This window comes from Acanthochromis polyacanthus, chromosome 18 (assembly GCF_021347895.1).
Source record: "Acanthochromis polyacanthus isolate Apoly-LR-REF ecotype Palm Island chromosome 18, KAUST_Apoly_ChrSc, whole genome shotgun sequence".
Taxonomy (NCBI): Eukaryota; Metazoa; Chordata; class Actinopteri; family Pomacentridae; genus Acanthochromis; species Acanthochromis polyacanthus.
In genome coordinates this window covers 35431487-35447179 of record NC_067130.1, presented here as the reverse complement: position 1 = coordinate 35447179, position 15693 = coordinate 35431487, and the positions used below count along the sequence as shown (strand labels likewise).

General features: G+C 43.7%; 1 protein-coding gene across 7 annotated transcripts in view; it reads right to left on the bottom strand.

Annotated features, from left to right (window-relative positions):
• Positions 1–67: 67 nt before the first annotated feature.
• The window catches only part of fer (fer (fps/fes related) tyrosine kinase), a 33279-nt gene continuing 17653 nt past the window's right edge, over positions 68–15693 (bottom strand). For 2 of the 7 annotated variants that reach the window (XM_051938289.1, XM_051938290.1), the window contains exons 10-20: positions 13398–13596; positions 12394–12492; positions 9328–9534; positions 8872–8994; positions 8733–8789; positions 8344–8462; positions 5584–5678; positions 5374–5497; positions 5149–5303; positions 1277–1399; positions 68–1186 (exon numbers count right to left, since the gene is read on the bottom strand). In XM_051938289.1, the coding sequence (XP_051794249.1) occupies positions 1050–1186; positions 1277–1399; positions 5149–5303; positions 5374–5497; positions 5584–5678; positions 8344–8462; positions 8733–8789; positions 8872–8994; positions 9328–9534; positions 12394–12492; positions 13398–13596 (1438 nt within the window). In that variant the 3' untranslated portion in view covers positions 68–1049. Of the gene's footprint in view, positions 1187–1276; positions 1400–5148; positions 5304–5373; positions 5498–5583; positions 5679–8343; positions 8463–8732; positions 8790–8871; positions 8995–9327; positions 9535–12393; positions 12493–13002; positions 13331–13397; positions 13597–15693 lie in introns of those variants that run through there. The other 5 variants (XM_051938291.1, XM_051938293.1, XM_051938294.1 and 2 more) reach the window with 5 other exon arrangements.

The window sequence follows — 15693 nt, the reverse complement described above, 5'->3', positions numbered from 1 at the left end:
TACTTCAACAGAGTAATCGAATACTAACTGTTGTTTAAATAAATAAAAACATTCCAGATCTCTGAAATACTGGAAATATTTTCTGTTTATTTTCACTTTGTATGTTTTATTTTCATAATAAACGATAATAACTTTATAAAGAGCTTAAACAAATAGAAAACACAAACAGACTATTAGTGTTTATTTACAGTAACAGCTCTGACATTCAGATTCCGCCCTCACACAGTCCAGGAAGTGATGCTGACCAATCAGGACTCATAGTTCAGTTACCATGACAACCAGTAGATAAACAAAGTGCTGGTGATGTTTTAATTTAACTGGTTTTTGGTGGCGTTCACTGATTGGTCGAAATAAGGCTTCAGGTAGGCGTGGTCTGGGAAGAGTGACAGCTCAGATCATAAACTAATAAAAACAATAAATAAACATAAAAAATCAGTAAAGATTAAAAAAAAAAAAACTTTAGTGTTAAGGGCTGATTGGTCCACAATGAAAAGGATCTGTCACCATGGTTACAGGTCAGGTGGCATGAAGGGGGCGTGGCTTAACATCCTCACAGTTTGTCCCGATTTTGGAAAGAGTTGAAAATTAAAGCTGAAGCTTGTTTACTGTTTATTTACTGTTTGCTTACTGTTTGTTTACTGTTTAGTGCATGACGTTTCAGTGTTTGTTTACAGTTTGTCTTTGCTTGTCTGCTGTTTTAGTGTTTTTCTGTGTTTACAGTTTTACTCTAAGTGTCTGTTTACATTTTGTTTACTGTTTTTTCAGTTTGTTTTCTCTTTTAGTGTTTGTTTACAGTTTTCTGCTGTAACTGAATTTAATTTGAAATTAAATTTGAATAAATTATTAATTCAAACTTTAGTAAATTTAAATTAATTAATTTAAATAAATTTTTAATTAATTTCTATCTCCATGTTAGTGATGAGCTGAGTGAAGACGCATACTAAAACCACGCCCACTCGGTGGCCACGCCCACTTACTGGTCATGCCCCTTTCTTATAAACATAAATAAAAGTGTCTCCTGCTGGTGACATCATTTCCTGCTGGTGACATCACTTCTTCTTTATGGCGGCCAGGTCCCGCTGCAGCTCAGAGAACTTGGGTCGGTCCTCGGGGTTGTACTGCCAGCAGCGCTGCATCACTTTGTACACATCGTCAGGGCAACGCTGAGGACATGCCATCCTGTAACCTAGCAACCAGGGGGGACAGGGGAGGTTCCCGTGGTTACCGCACAGTCAACATTTAAATGTTCTTTACTGAACCAATCACAGCTCTCTACCTTTCTCCACCTGCTCTCGGGCTTGCTGATTGGTCATCCCAGGATAAGGACACACCCCCAGACTGAAGGTTTCCCAGAGCAGGATGCCGTAGCTCCACACGTCGCTCTCCGAGCTGTAGCGGCCTGCAGCAAATCACAGAGCAGGACACAGTCAGCAGCCAATCGCAGTTCATCATGTTTTTATCAGCTGCTGGAAATCCAATGGTCCAATAAGAAACTTGGTCCAAATATGACTTTTATTCAGATGTTGGACAAGTGTTAAAGATGTTGGACAGGTGTTAAAGATGTTGGACAGGTGTTAAAGATGTTGGACAGGTGTTAAAGATGTTGGACAGGTGTTAAACATGTTGGACAGGTGTTAAACATGTTGGACAGGTGTTGGACATGTTGGACAGGTGTTAAACATGTTGGACAGGTGTTGGACAGGTGTTAAAGATGTTGGACAGGTGTTAAACATGTTGGACAGGTGTTAAACATGTTGGACAGGTGTTGGACATGTTGGACAGGTGTTAAACATGTTGGACAGGTGTTAAAGATGTTGGACAGGTGTTGGACATGTTGGACAGGTGTTAAACATGTTGGACAGGTGTTAAAGATGTTGGACAGGTGTTGGACATGTTGGACAGGTGTTGGACAGGTGTTAAAGATGTTGGACAGGTGTTAAAGATGTTGGACAGGTGTTAAAGATGTTGGACAGGTGTTAAAGATGTTGGACAGGTGTTGGACATGTTGGACAGGTGTTGGACAGGTGTTAAAGATGTTGGACAGGTGTTAAAGATGTTGGACAGGTGTTAAAGATGTTGGACAGGTGTTAAAGATGTTGGACAGGTGTTAAAGATGTTGGACAGGTGTTAAAGATGTTGGACAGGTGTTAAACATGTTGGACAGGTGTTGGACATGTTGGACAGGTGTTGGACATGTTGGACAGGTGTTGGACATGTTGGACAGGTGTTAAACATGTTGGACAGGTGTTAAACATGTTGGACAGGTGTTAAACATGTTGGACAGGTGTTGGACATGTTGGACAGGTGTTAAACATGTTGGACAGGTGTTGGACATGTTGGACAGGTGTTAAACATGTTGGACAGGTGTTAAACATGTTGGACAGGTGTTGGACATGTTGGACAGGTGTTAAACATGTTGGACAGGTGTTGGACATGTTGGACAGGTGTTAAAACATGTTGGACAGGTGTTAAACATGTTGGACAGGTGTTAAGATGTTGGACATGTTGGACAGGTGTTAAACATGTTGGACAGGTGTTGGAGATGTTGCACAGGTGTGGGACAGGTGTTAAAACATGTTGGACAGGTGTTAAAGATGTTGGACATGTTGGACAGGTGTTGGAGATGTTGCACAGGTGTGGGACAGGTGTTAAAACATGTTGGACAGGTGTTAAAGATGTTGGACATGTTGGACAGGTGTTAAAGATGTTGGACAGGTGTTAAAGATGTTGGACAGGTGTTAAAGATGTTGGACAGGTGTTAAAGATGTTGGACAGGTGTTAAACATGTTGGACAGGTGTTGGACATGTTGGACAGGTGTTGGACATGTTGGACAGGTGTTAAACATGTTGGACAGGTGTTAAACATGTTGGACAGGTGTTAAACATGTTGGACAGGTGTTGGACATGTTGGACAGGTGTTAAACATGTTGGACAGGTGTTAAACATGTTGGACAGGTGTTGGACATGTTGGACAGGTGTTAAACATGTTGGACAGGTGTTAAAACATGTTGGACAGGTGTTAAAGATGTTGGACATGTTGGACAGGTGTTAAAGATGTTGGACATGTTGGACAGGTGTTAAACATGTTGGACAGGTGTTAAACATGTTTAACAGGTGTTGGAGATGTTGCACAGGTGTGGGACAGGTGTTAAAACATGTTGGACAGGTGTTAAAGATGTTGGACATGTTGGACAGGTGTTAAAGATGTTGGACATGTTGGACAGGTGTTAAACATGTTGGACAGGTGTTAAACATGTTGGACAGGTGTTGGAGATGTTGCACAGGTGTGGGACAGGTGTTAAAACATGTTGGACAGGTGTTAAAGATGTTGGACATGTTGGACAGGTGTTAAACATGTTGGACAGGTGTTAAAGATGTTGGACATGTTGGACAGGTGTTAAACATGTTGGACAGGTGTTAAACATGTTGGACAGGTGTTGGACATGTTGGACAGGTGTTAAAACATGTTGGACAGGTGTTAAAACATGTTGGACAGGTGTTAAAGATGTTGGACATGTTGGACAGGTGTTAAAGATGTTGGACATGTTGGACAGGTGTTAAACATGTTGGACAGGTGTTGGAGATGTTGCACAGGTGTGGGACAGGTGTTAAAACATGTTGGACAGGTGTTAAAGATGTTGGACATGTTGGACAGGTGTTAAACATGTTGGACAGGTGTTAAAGATGTTGGACATGTTGGACAGGTGTTAAACATGTTGGACAGGTGTTAAACATGTTGGACAGGTGTTGGACATGTTGGACAGGTGTTGGACATGTTGCACAGGTGAGGGACAGGTGTTAAACATGTTGGACAGGTGTTAAAACATGTTGGACAGGTGTTAAAACATGTTGGACATGTTGGACAGGTGTTAAAGATGTTGGACATGTTGGACAGGTGTTAAACATGTTGGACAGGTGTTAAACATGTTTAACAGGTGTTGGACATGTTGGACAGGTGTTAAACATGTTGGACAGGTGTTAAACATGTTGGACAGGTGTTGGACATGTTGGACAGGTGTTGGACATGTTGGACAGGTGTTAAACATGTTGGACAGGTGTTAAACATGTTGGACAGGTGTTAAACATGTTGGACAGGTGTTGGACATGTTGGACAGGTGTTAAACATGTTGGACAGGTGTTAAACATGTTGGACAGGTGTTGGACATGTTGGACAGGTGTTAAACATGTTGGACAGGTGTTAAACATGTTGGACAGGTGTTAAACATGTTGGACAGGTGTTGGACATGTTGGACAGGTGTTAAACATGTTGGACAGGTGTTAAACATGTTGGACAGGTGTTGGACATGTTGGACAGGTGTTAAACATGTTGGACAGGTGTTAAACATGTTGGACAGGTGTTAAACATGTTTAACAGGTGTTAAACATGTTGGACAGGTGTTAAACATGTTGGACAGGTGTTGGACATGTTGAACAGGTGTTAAACATGTTGGACAGGTGTTGGACATGTTGAACAGGTGTTGGACATGTTGAACAGGTGTTAAACATGTTGGACAGGTGTTAAACATGTTGGACAGGTGTTAAACATGTTGGACAGGTGTTGGACATGTTGGACAGGTGTTAAACATGTTGGACAGGTGTTAAACATGTTGAACAGGTGTTAAACATGTTGGACAGGTGTTAAACATGTTGGACAGGTGTTAAACATGTTGGACAGGTGTTGGACATGTTGAACAGGTGTTAAACATGTTGGACAGGTGTTAAACATGTTGGACAGGTGTTGGACATGTTGGACAGGTGTTAAACATGTTGGACAGGTGTTGGACATGTTGGACAGGTGTTGGACATGTTGCACAGGTGCGGGACAGGTGTTAAAGATGTTGGACAGGTGTTAAACATGTTTAACAGGTGTTAAACATGTTGGACAGGTGTTAAACATGTTGGACAGGTGTTAAACATGTTGGACAGGTGTTGGACATGTTGGACAGGTGTTGGACATGTTGCACAGGTGTGGGACAGGTGTTAAAGATGTTGGACATGTTGGACAGGTGTTAAAGATGTTGGACAGGAGTTAAAGATCTTGGACTGGTGTTGGACAGATGTTAAAGGTGCTGGACAGGTGCTGGACAAGTGTGGGACAGATGTTAACCATGTTGGACAGGTGTTGGACAGATGTGGGACAGGTGGTACCGTAGTTCAAGGCCTCAGGTGCGGTCCATTTGATGGGAATCTGTTTGAGTCCAGATGAAGAATAAACTCCGTCGTCCTCCTGACGAGACATCCCAAAATCGCTGATCTTCAACACGCTGCTGTCCCCCACCAGGCAGTTCCTGGCTGCCAGGTCCCTGAGAGACAGAGACAGTTAACTCAGGCAACCTGGAGCTGCTAGTTATCTGTTGGTGAATACCTGGGTACCTGTGGATGCAGTTCTTGCTCTCCAAGTAAGCCATCCCTGCTGCAGCATCGACAGCAAAGCGCAGCAGCTGCTTCGTCTTCAACTCGTCCTTCCTCTTCCTCAGAAAGGACAGGAAGTCTCCACCTGACAAACACAGTGAAAGGTCAGCAAACACACCTAACCCAACCCGACCAATAAGAACCCTGCACCTGACAGGTGATTCCACCCACCAGGAACCAGCTCCATGACGATGTAGATAGGCTGACGCTGCGTACAAACACCAATCAGCTTCACAATGTTTGGGTGGTCGTACTGCTTCAGGATCCTGCAGCCAATCAGATGCAAGAACACTCACAATGTTAGTCTAATATTGGTTAGTCTAATAATGTTAGTTTAATGTTGGTCTAACGTTAGTTTAATGTTAAGTCTAACGTTAGTTTAATGTTGGTCTAACGTTAGTTTAACGTTAGTCTAATGTTAATTTAATGTTGGTCTAACGTTGGTTTAACGTTAGTCTAATGTTAAATTAATGTTGGTCTAACGTTGGTCTAATGCTAGTCTAACGTTAGTTTAAAGTTGGTCTACTGTTCGTTTAATGTTAAGTCTAACGTTAGTCTAACATTAGTTTAATGTTGGTCTAATGTTAAGTCTAACGTTAGTTTAATGTTGGTCTAACGTTAGTTTAACGTTAGTCTAATGTTAAATTAATGTTGGTCTAACGTTGGTCTAATGCTAGTCTAACGTTAGTCTAACGTTAGTTTAAAGTTGGTCTACTGTTCGTTTAATGTTAAGTCTAATGTTAGTCTAACATTAGTTTAATGTTGGTCTAATGTTAGTCTAACATTAGTCTAACATTAGTTTAATGTTGGTCTAATGTTAGTCTAACATTAGTTTAATGTTGTCTAATGTTAGTCTAACATTAGTTTAATGTTGTCTAATGTTAGTCTAACATTAGTTTAATGTTGGTCTAATGTTAGTCTAACATTAGTTTAATGTTGTCTAATGTTAGTCTAACATTAGTTTAATGTTGTCTAATGTTAGTCTAACATTAGTTTAATGTTGGTCTAATGTTAGTCTAACATTAGTTTAATGTTGGTCTAATGTTAGTCTAACATTAGTTTAATGTTGGTCTAATGTTAATTTAACGTTGGTCTAATGTTAGTTTAATGTTAAGTCTAACGTTAGTTTAACGTTGGTCTAATGTTATTTTAATGTTAAGTCTAACATTAGTTTAACGTTGATCTAATGCCAGTTTAATGTTAGTCTAACGTTAGTCTAATTTTAGTCTGTTAGTCAAATTTTGGTCTAATGTTAGTGTAACGTTAGTCTAACGTTGGTCTAATGTTGGTTTAATGTTTGCCTCATGTGAGTCTAATATTAGTTTAATGTTTGTCTAATGTTAGTTTAGTCAGTCCCTCCAGGATTTTGCGGGCGTTTTTCGTGATTGTTGTGGCAGAAAATGCCGGAATTCGCAACAGCTTTTCTAAAAAAACTGCGATAAAAGTTTCGATGTTTTAAGCTTATTTGTTGTGATGAAATTGCGGGAGACAGTGACAACTGCTAAAAAGCTGCATTTTTTCCAGCTTGTAGAACGTTTCAACACTGTAATTGACAATATTTATCCCAAAATTAATTCTTTAACTCTCCAACCCATTTACACAAAAGCTGGCACACCACGGTGGGACATTAGCAGCCAGATAATAGTTTAACATAAAGTGGTTGGTAGATTTGCAGCACAAAATGCTAATTTACTATTGAATGAATAATATTTGGACATATCTGTCAGTGGCTTAAAGAGTTAATTTCACTTCCTGGCACACACGTGTTCACACACACACGCTCACGGCTTGTCACGTCAATTAACAAGAACAGAGAGCGCAGTCTTCCACCAAGACTGTTCATTACTTGACTTCGCGCTGAACACAGGTGTGTGTTCTGCATGTTTACATACTGAATCACGTGACCTAAATATGTAGCTGGCGACGGGAATTGATGGGACTCAGAAACACCCCACAATTTAATCAACTGTTCCTTGTGTCATTTCCGATACGTCCACAGTGGTAGATTGTTGTAGGATCACAATCCTGTGATCGTCAGCAGACTGCTGAGGTAGCGTTCACTTGTTGCCATGGTTACCGTGCTGCTATCAGACGCCGTGCTGCTACCTCAATGGGAAATCCTTAACAAATCCGTGGATCCAAACTTTAAGCCGTATCACTGCTGAAGTCTAATCATTTGGTCCTTGTGTCATTTCTGACCGACCCTGAAAACTTCATTTAAATCTCTGAGTCTGTTTTTGAGTGATGTTGGTAACAGAGGAAGGATTCACACACGCTGATCGTCACATAACTCTGCCGTGTTCTTTGGTGGAATAATTAATCTAATTTACCTTCATTCTTTCAGTGCTCTAACAGATCTGGATGCAACAGTTTCCATCATGGTGATTTATGTGGTCTGTTGTCTGATCATTTCAGCCGTTCTAATACGTTTCATGATTTTAAAAAAAAAGTGTGCATCAATTGATTTTTTTTCTTTTTTGTATTCCACCACAGTATTGCACGGTTGTAAAACAGTTTAGCTCCGCTTTGGTGAAGAACATCAGTGAATTAATTGTTTATCACGGTCTGCAGCAGTAATTTTTGTTGGTAAATGAGAAACATTAGTATCGCACGTCTGCATCTTCAAACCATAAACAGGAAGTGAATTCGGTGATGTACGTGCTTTAGTTTTGTACTGGGAGCTGCTATGATTGGTGGAACTCACGGGAGGCGGGCCAAAATTGCGGGAAAGTTGTGGTGATTGGACAAAACTGCAAGGAGGCGCAAAATTTGCAGAGATTGGTTGATTTCGCGTGAATTCGCGCGATCGCAACATCGCAAATTCCTGGAGAGACTGTTTAATGTTAGTCAAGTGTAGTTTACTGCTAGTTTAATGTTCGTCTAACGTTAGTTTAACATTTGTCTAATGTTAGTCTAGTGTTTGTGGCTCACCTGGCCTCTGACAGGAAACGGATCTTCAGCTCAGGAGGTAAATCTTCTTTGCAAGTTTTAACAGCGACCGGCATTTTGTCGCGCTGCAGCGTCCCTTTGAACACCTCCCCAAAGTTTCCCTGCAGAGAGACAGGTAAGGACCAGGTGGGAGACAGGTAAGGACCAGATGAGAGACAGGTAAGGACCAGGTGGGAGACGGGTAAGGGTCAGGTGGGAGACAGGTAAAGGTCAGGTGGGAGACAGGTAAGGACCAGGTGGGAGACAGGTAAAGGTCAGGTGGGAGACAGGTAAGGACCAGGTGGGAGACAGGTAACGACCAGGTGGGAGACAGGTAAGGACCAGGTGGGAGACAGGTAAGGACCAGGTGAGACCACATGATGAACAGGAACCTTTCCCAGCAGTTCTCCCAGCAGAACATCCTCATGGTTCAGGATCCATTTCTTGTCCTGCACAGAACAGTTTGAATGTGAGACTCACTGTAACACGGCCGACCGAACATGCATGTTCTTGTATTTGGTGAGCGGTTACCTTGACAACAGGGTTGACCAGCACGACTCCAGACTTCTTGGTGATGACCTGTTTAGTGGAGAAGTGGTGCTCGATGAGCTGAGGGATGGTGGAGAAGCCGGTCCCTTCGAAGCGGTACTGACTCTACCAGAGAGAGAGAGATTACTGTCATAAACATACAGAAACATACTAATAACATGCTAATAACACGCTGTTCTGCAGCCTGATACATAATAGCATACTAATAACATGCTGTTCTGAAGCCTGATACATAGCATACTAATAACATGCTGTTCTGCAGCCTGATACATAACATACTAATAACACGGTAAAAACATGCTGCTCTGCAGCCTGATATACAATAACATACTAATAACAGTAATAACATGCTATTCTGGAGCCTGATATATAATAACATACTAATAATATGGAGATTGTCATGGAGACGGACTTGTTCAGGTGTGTCTGCATACGTACATCTGCGTACTGGATGATGAAGTGTCGCCGCTGCTCATCAGAAAACACAGACAGGACGTATTCTCCCGGTTTGCCGTGACTCTCTCTGACCAGGAAGTCTCCCTGTTGCCGTAGCAACTCCTGGGCCTCGGTGCGAGGGATGGCTCCGTGGTACCACTCCTGCTCTGCCAGGGGGCGCTCTGATGTGGGGATCACATCGAAGAACTGCTGCAGGGGAACATGAAGAAGAACACTTCCTGTCAGCAGGTCGGTGAAGGTTCGGGAGATCTACTGATCACCTAACCCTAGTGATCAGTTCATCGATTGATCAGGTGATCTATTGATCAGTTCATCTATTGATCAGGTGATCTGTATCAACCGTATCCCATGACTCTGTTTATATTTCATGGACTCTACCTGCAGAAACAGACTCAGACTGCAGTGTTTTTGAACAAACTTGTTCCTTCCATCATAAAGAACCAGAACACGATGGTCTCTCATAGCTCCAACATCTGTAGCTCCATACTGTGAACGTCACCACACAGAGATCCACTGTGTCCCAACATGTCGATGTCCAGAACAACGGATGGAAATCAGCCTTGAATCCAACTGATTTACTGGAGCTTTGTGTAAACTATGATGTTCATTAATTTGCCCAAATACAGATCTGCTGTGTCGGACTAGACGATGATCTTCCTTCTTGCATGCATGAGACCTTCAGACTCTGTGGCTGGTCCTGTGGGTGAAGACATCCTCTGGGTTATCCAGTGGAAGCCCTCCTTCCTCAGTGTTTCACTGATAGACCCATGACACCTCCAGAAGGTTCAGCAGTGAATCTCAGGTTCACCACCTAGATGCCATCTACCCACCTGAAGGTCCAGGTGGATCCTGTCTCTTCATCCACAGCCACTGATTTCCCTTTTCAGCAACTCTGGAAAGGTCCTTGATGTCCTGTCGGTGGGCCTTCATATGTACTCCCATCTCCAGGAGAAGCCTGGATGTCCAGGTGGCTATGAATCCTCCTCAGCCTACTTCTACTGGTCGGACCCTCATCCTCATGAACAAATGTTGTTTCTTGCCTTTGGTTTGATGTGGATGGAAGGGCATTAACACTCCTCCGCTCAGTCACCAGAACCGGTTCCAGACAACTTCAGCACCTGGTTGTACCTCCAGGTGTAATGGTCTTGGGTGAGGCTGGTCCTGCAGCCCACTAAGATGTTTGAGTGTAGCTGGAGTCAGTGAGATGTAGGGTCTTCTCCATCCCACTGGTTGAGGTTCTTGGGTGATAGTAGGACATCATAGGACACCTGGATGGTGAAGCTTCCTCTAAACGTCTCCGTGTCCCACAGCTCTGGACAAGAGATCTTCCTGTTGTCCACTCCTTCCCAGGTCGTCCACTGCTTCACCTGTCTGATTGCTTGTATCTGCTTCCTCTTGTCATCGTACTTCGTTGTAGGAAAATAATAACTAATAGACAGCAGATCAAATATCAGGATGTCCTCTATGTGTGGTCGGTCTGGACAGGAGAGGACAGGCGAGGACAGGAGAGGACAGGAGAGGACAGGTGAGGACAGGAGAGGACAGGAGAGGACAGGTGAGGACAGGAGAGGACAGGCGAGGACAGGAGAGGACAGGCGAGGACAGGTGAGAACAGGAGAGGACAGGCGAGGACAGGAGAGGACAGGAGAGGAAAGGTGAGGACAGGAGAGGACGGGTGAGGACGGGTGAGGACGGGCAGGACAGGCGAGACAGGAGAGGACAGGTGAGAGGAGAGGACAGGTGAGGACAGGACAGGACAGGTGAGGACAGGTGAGACAGGTGAAGACAGGTGAGACAGGTTAGGACAAGTGAGACAGGTGAGGACAGGCGAGAGAGGGGAGGACAGGTGAGACACGTAAATATCCCATCAGCTACAACATTCTGACCACTGACAGCTGAACAACATCACCATCATCTTGTTCTAATCCAATGTTCTGCTGGGAACTTTGAGTCCTGACATCCATTAAAGCTGCTGTCCGGAGTTTGAATCACAGCGTCTCCCAAAACACTGTTGGTCCCTCCGTCTGATTTCGCCCCTTTATTTGTGCACGCGTGCAGTACATGAGAGAAGTGCCCGGAGTGCTGCAGCATCTCGCCTGTTTTGCTGTTTTCCACTCTTCTACATTTAGTACATTTAGTAAATAATAAAGGAATTACGTTAGAATGCTGTATTGAGTCTAACTTGTCCTAATACCAAAATAACATGAATCTGCTAGGACGAACGAGTAAAGTTTCAATCTGTGATTACACTCGTGTATCCCTCTGGATGACGTTGTTTATCAAACTTAGTGCATTTACGCGTGTATATGTGTTACATTGTTTATTTATTTCTATCTAGAGTTCAGAATTGCATGACTCCTCTGACGAAGAGTATGTCCCAGACGCCCCAACATCTTCCTCCAGAGGTCGGGCATCTAAATGAAGCCGTCAGGCGGGCTATGGAGGCCGTGGTCGGGGAGCGACGCGAGCACCCCGAGCCAAAAAACGTCCTAACCCGAACAACATGGGGGTCTATGAGAGGAAGGCGGAGCTCAGGAATAAATTTTCATATCGCGTTATACTAACTTTATATTATAGTATCGAACTAGACTAACACATTTAAGCTTTGTTAAAAAATGGTACATAAATTGAAAACAAACGGAAACTCTGGACAGCAGCTTTAATGATTGACAGGTACCACCCACCATTATCATGGCAACAACAGTCCTTGGTTCCAGGTTCCACCTCAGCAGGACCTGGAATCCTGACACACCACAGAACCTGCTCAGAAGAACCCAGGGAACCTGACAGAGCTAAGCTGTTCACCCAGGTTCCACACTCAGATCCAGATCTTAGGGAGCCTCTGTGGGATGGCCCAGGATCAGCCTGGTCTAGGTACGTCCCCCCTGGAACCCACAGAACCTACAGGACTTCAGAGGTCCTGGTGCTGCGCCCCACTGAGGAGCTGAGCAGCATTAGGGACCACCATCAGACAGTTGGTCTACCTGTTCTACCTGATGGGTGGATAAACAGAGCAAACAAGGATCATTAGGTTTTGAAGGATCTCACCGACGTGGAAGAACCCAGCATTGCTTTAGGAGAACGGATCATCCCCGCCAGAGAATGACGAAGAGTGTCGAACCGAGAACTACGTTCCTTCGACTTGTCCTGGAAGGAAGAGAGAGACAGACATGAGAGGACAGGCATGAGAGGACAGGCATGAGAGGACAGGCATGAGAGGACAGGCATGAGAGGACAGGCATGAGAGGACTGACATGAGAGGACAGGCATGAGAGGACTGACATGAGAGGACAGGCATGAGAGGACAGGCATGAGAGGACAGGCATGAGAGGACAGGCATGAGAGGACAGGCATGAGAGGACTGACATGAGAGGACAGGCATGAGAGGACAGGCATGAGAGGACTGACATGAGAGGACAGGCATGAGAGGACAGGCATGAGAGGACAGGCATGAGAGGACTGACATGAGAGGACTGACATGAGAGGACAGGCATGAGAGGACAGGCATGAGAGGACTGACATGAGAGGGCTGACATGAGAGGGCTGACATGAGAGGACATTCATGAGAGGACAGGCATGAGAGGACAGGCATGAGAGGACTGACATGAGAGGACTGACATGAGAGGGCTGACATGAGAGGGCTGACATGAGAGGGCTGACATGAGAGGACATTCATGAGAGGACAAGCATGAGAGGACAGGCATGAGAGGACAGGCATGAGAGGACTGACATGAGAGGGCTGACATGAGAGGGCTGACATGAGAGGACAGGCATGAGAGGACAGGCATGAGAGGACAGGCATGAGAGGACTGACATGAGAGGACTGACATGAGAGGGCTGACATGAGAGGATGAGAGGGCTGACATGAGAGGACTGACAAGAGAGGACAGGCATGAGAGGACAGGCATGAGAGGGTTGAAATGAAAGGGGTGACCTGAGAGGACAGGCATGAGAGGACAGGCATGAGAGGACAGGCATGGGAGGGCTGACATGAGAGGACAGACAGACAGACAGACAGATAGAATTAATAGTAATAATAATGGTGTATTTACGGTGGAGCCCACGGAGCGAGCGTCGTCTTCATATGGTAGAGCAGGGGGAGGTGGTGGTGGGGGAGGGGAGGCAGCGGTGGCCATCTTGGCGTCCAGAAGGGCCTTCTGGGAGGAGAGACAGGCCTCAGAGCTGCGCAGGGATTGGACGGTTTGACGGAGCTCAAGGAGGGACAATTTCTGACTCAGCAGGAGGACACAGCTAAGGACAGACATGATATACGATATAAACACACATACATGATATAAACACACACATATATTATGCAAACACAAATGACGTAAACACTCATACATGATGTAAACACACATGATATAAACAAACATATACACTACCAGGCAAAAGTTTGGACTCGCCCCTAATTTTCCCGTATTTTTGTCAAAACAGCCCAATTAAGAGCTAACTGTAGCAATTTGTTATTTCTAATTATTGCAAGAACATTCATGAGCATGCTATGAACAAAATTTAATTAAGTATGGCACTCAAGTAGGGATATTTCTAAGCATTTATTGATGAAAGCATTACTAGAAGGTTTAGGTAGCAACATTACCCTCTTTTGTTTGGTTAAAACACTTAAAATATCTTTACAAAGGGTTGCATGTCCCCTGTAATAACTACGCCATCCAAATAGAATGTTTTTCACACCTTGATTCACAGTTCTTTACTCTGTTCACAAATATTTTGTGTTACCTTTTTGAGTTAATATTAAAGACTGACAATTTCTGGAAAGAAGAATGTCTTTAGCTAATTTGGAAATGATCTAAATCTGAAGTAACACAAAAATGGCCAGAGAACCTCAGTTAAGCAAAGAAAAAGGATTGAAATTCAGGTTTTGAAAAAAGAAGGCTATTCTACAAGACAAATTGCTCAGAAAGTTAAAGTCTCACAAAGCGGAGCTGCAAAAACATAAGATATGAAGAGAAAAAGGTTGACATGAAGACAGATTTGGTTCTGGTAGAAGCAGAGTCACGTCTAAAGCTGAAGATAAGTTCATCAGGGTCACCAGTCTTCAAAATAGACAAAAGACAGCCCCAGAAATAAGAGCTCAGCTAAACTCAACCAGGAGCAATAATGTGTCAGTGGATACTGTGCGGCATAGACTGCGGGAATCTGGTTCGAAAGGCCAGGAAACCACTGCTAAGAAAGCAGAACACAAAGAAGAGACTTCAGTGGGCAAAAGAACATAGAAACTGGACTGTAGAAGAATGGAAAACTGTTCTGTTTACAGATGAGTCAAAGTTTGAAATGTTTGGATCAAAACGGCGCAAGTACGTTCGACGTAGGGTTAGAGAACGCTCGACTCCTGCGTGTGTTGTTCCCACAGTAAAGCATGGTGGAGGTAGCATGATGGTCTGGGGCTGTTTTGCAGGGGGACAGACTGGTGATCTGCACAAAGTCACAGGAATTCTGAATCAGCATGGATACCACAGTATCTTACTGAGGCATGCCATTCCCTCTGGGCTGCATTTAGTGGGACAGCCATTCACACTACAACAAGACAACGATCCAAAGCACACCTCCAAACTGTGTCAGAGGTATTTGGCCAAGAAAGAAGAGGAGAGGAAGCTAAGGATTATGACTTGGCCAGCTCAATCCCCTGACCTTAACCCCATCGAACTTGCATGGGATGAACTGGACAGAAACGTCAAGAACAAGCAACCCACCAGTGCTGCAAACCTTTATGAGATGTTGGCAGAAGCATGGGAGGAAATTTCAAGTGATTATCTTATGTCACAGACTGCAAGAATGCCTCAAATTTGTCAAGCAGTTATCAAAGCTAAAGGAGGCTATTTTGATGGGTCACAGATTTAGACAGTTTATTAACAGTATTATATGCTAGATGTTTCAATTTTGTTTTCAGTGTTCTTATCTATAGTTCTACTGTGATTACAAATGAAACATCGCTAAACTGCGCTCATAATTTAGGTAACATGAACCAATCAGAAAAATTGGGTGAGTCCAAACTTTTGCCTGGTAGTGTAATATTTATACAGTACACACACACACACACACACACGACGTAAACACACACACGACGTAAACACACACATGACGTAAACACACACATGACGTAAACACACACATATGACGTTAGCACACACATATGATGTAAACACACATGATGTAAACACACACATATGACGTTAGCACACACATGATATAAACACACACATGATGTAAACACACACATATGATGTAAACACACACATATAAACACACATGACGTAAACACACATGACGTAAACACACATGACGTAAACACACATGACGTAAACACACACATATGATGTAAACACA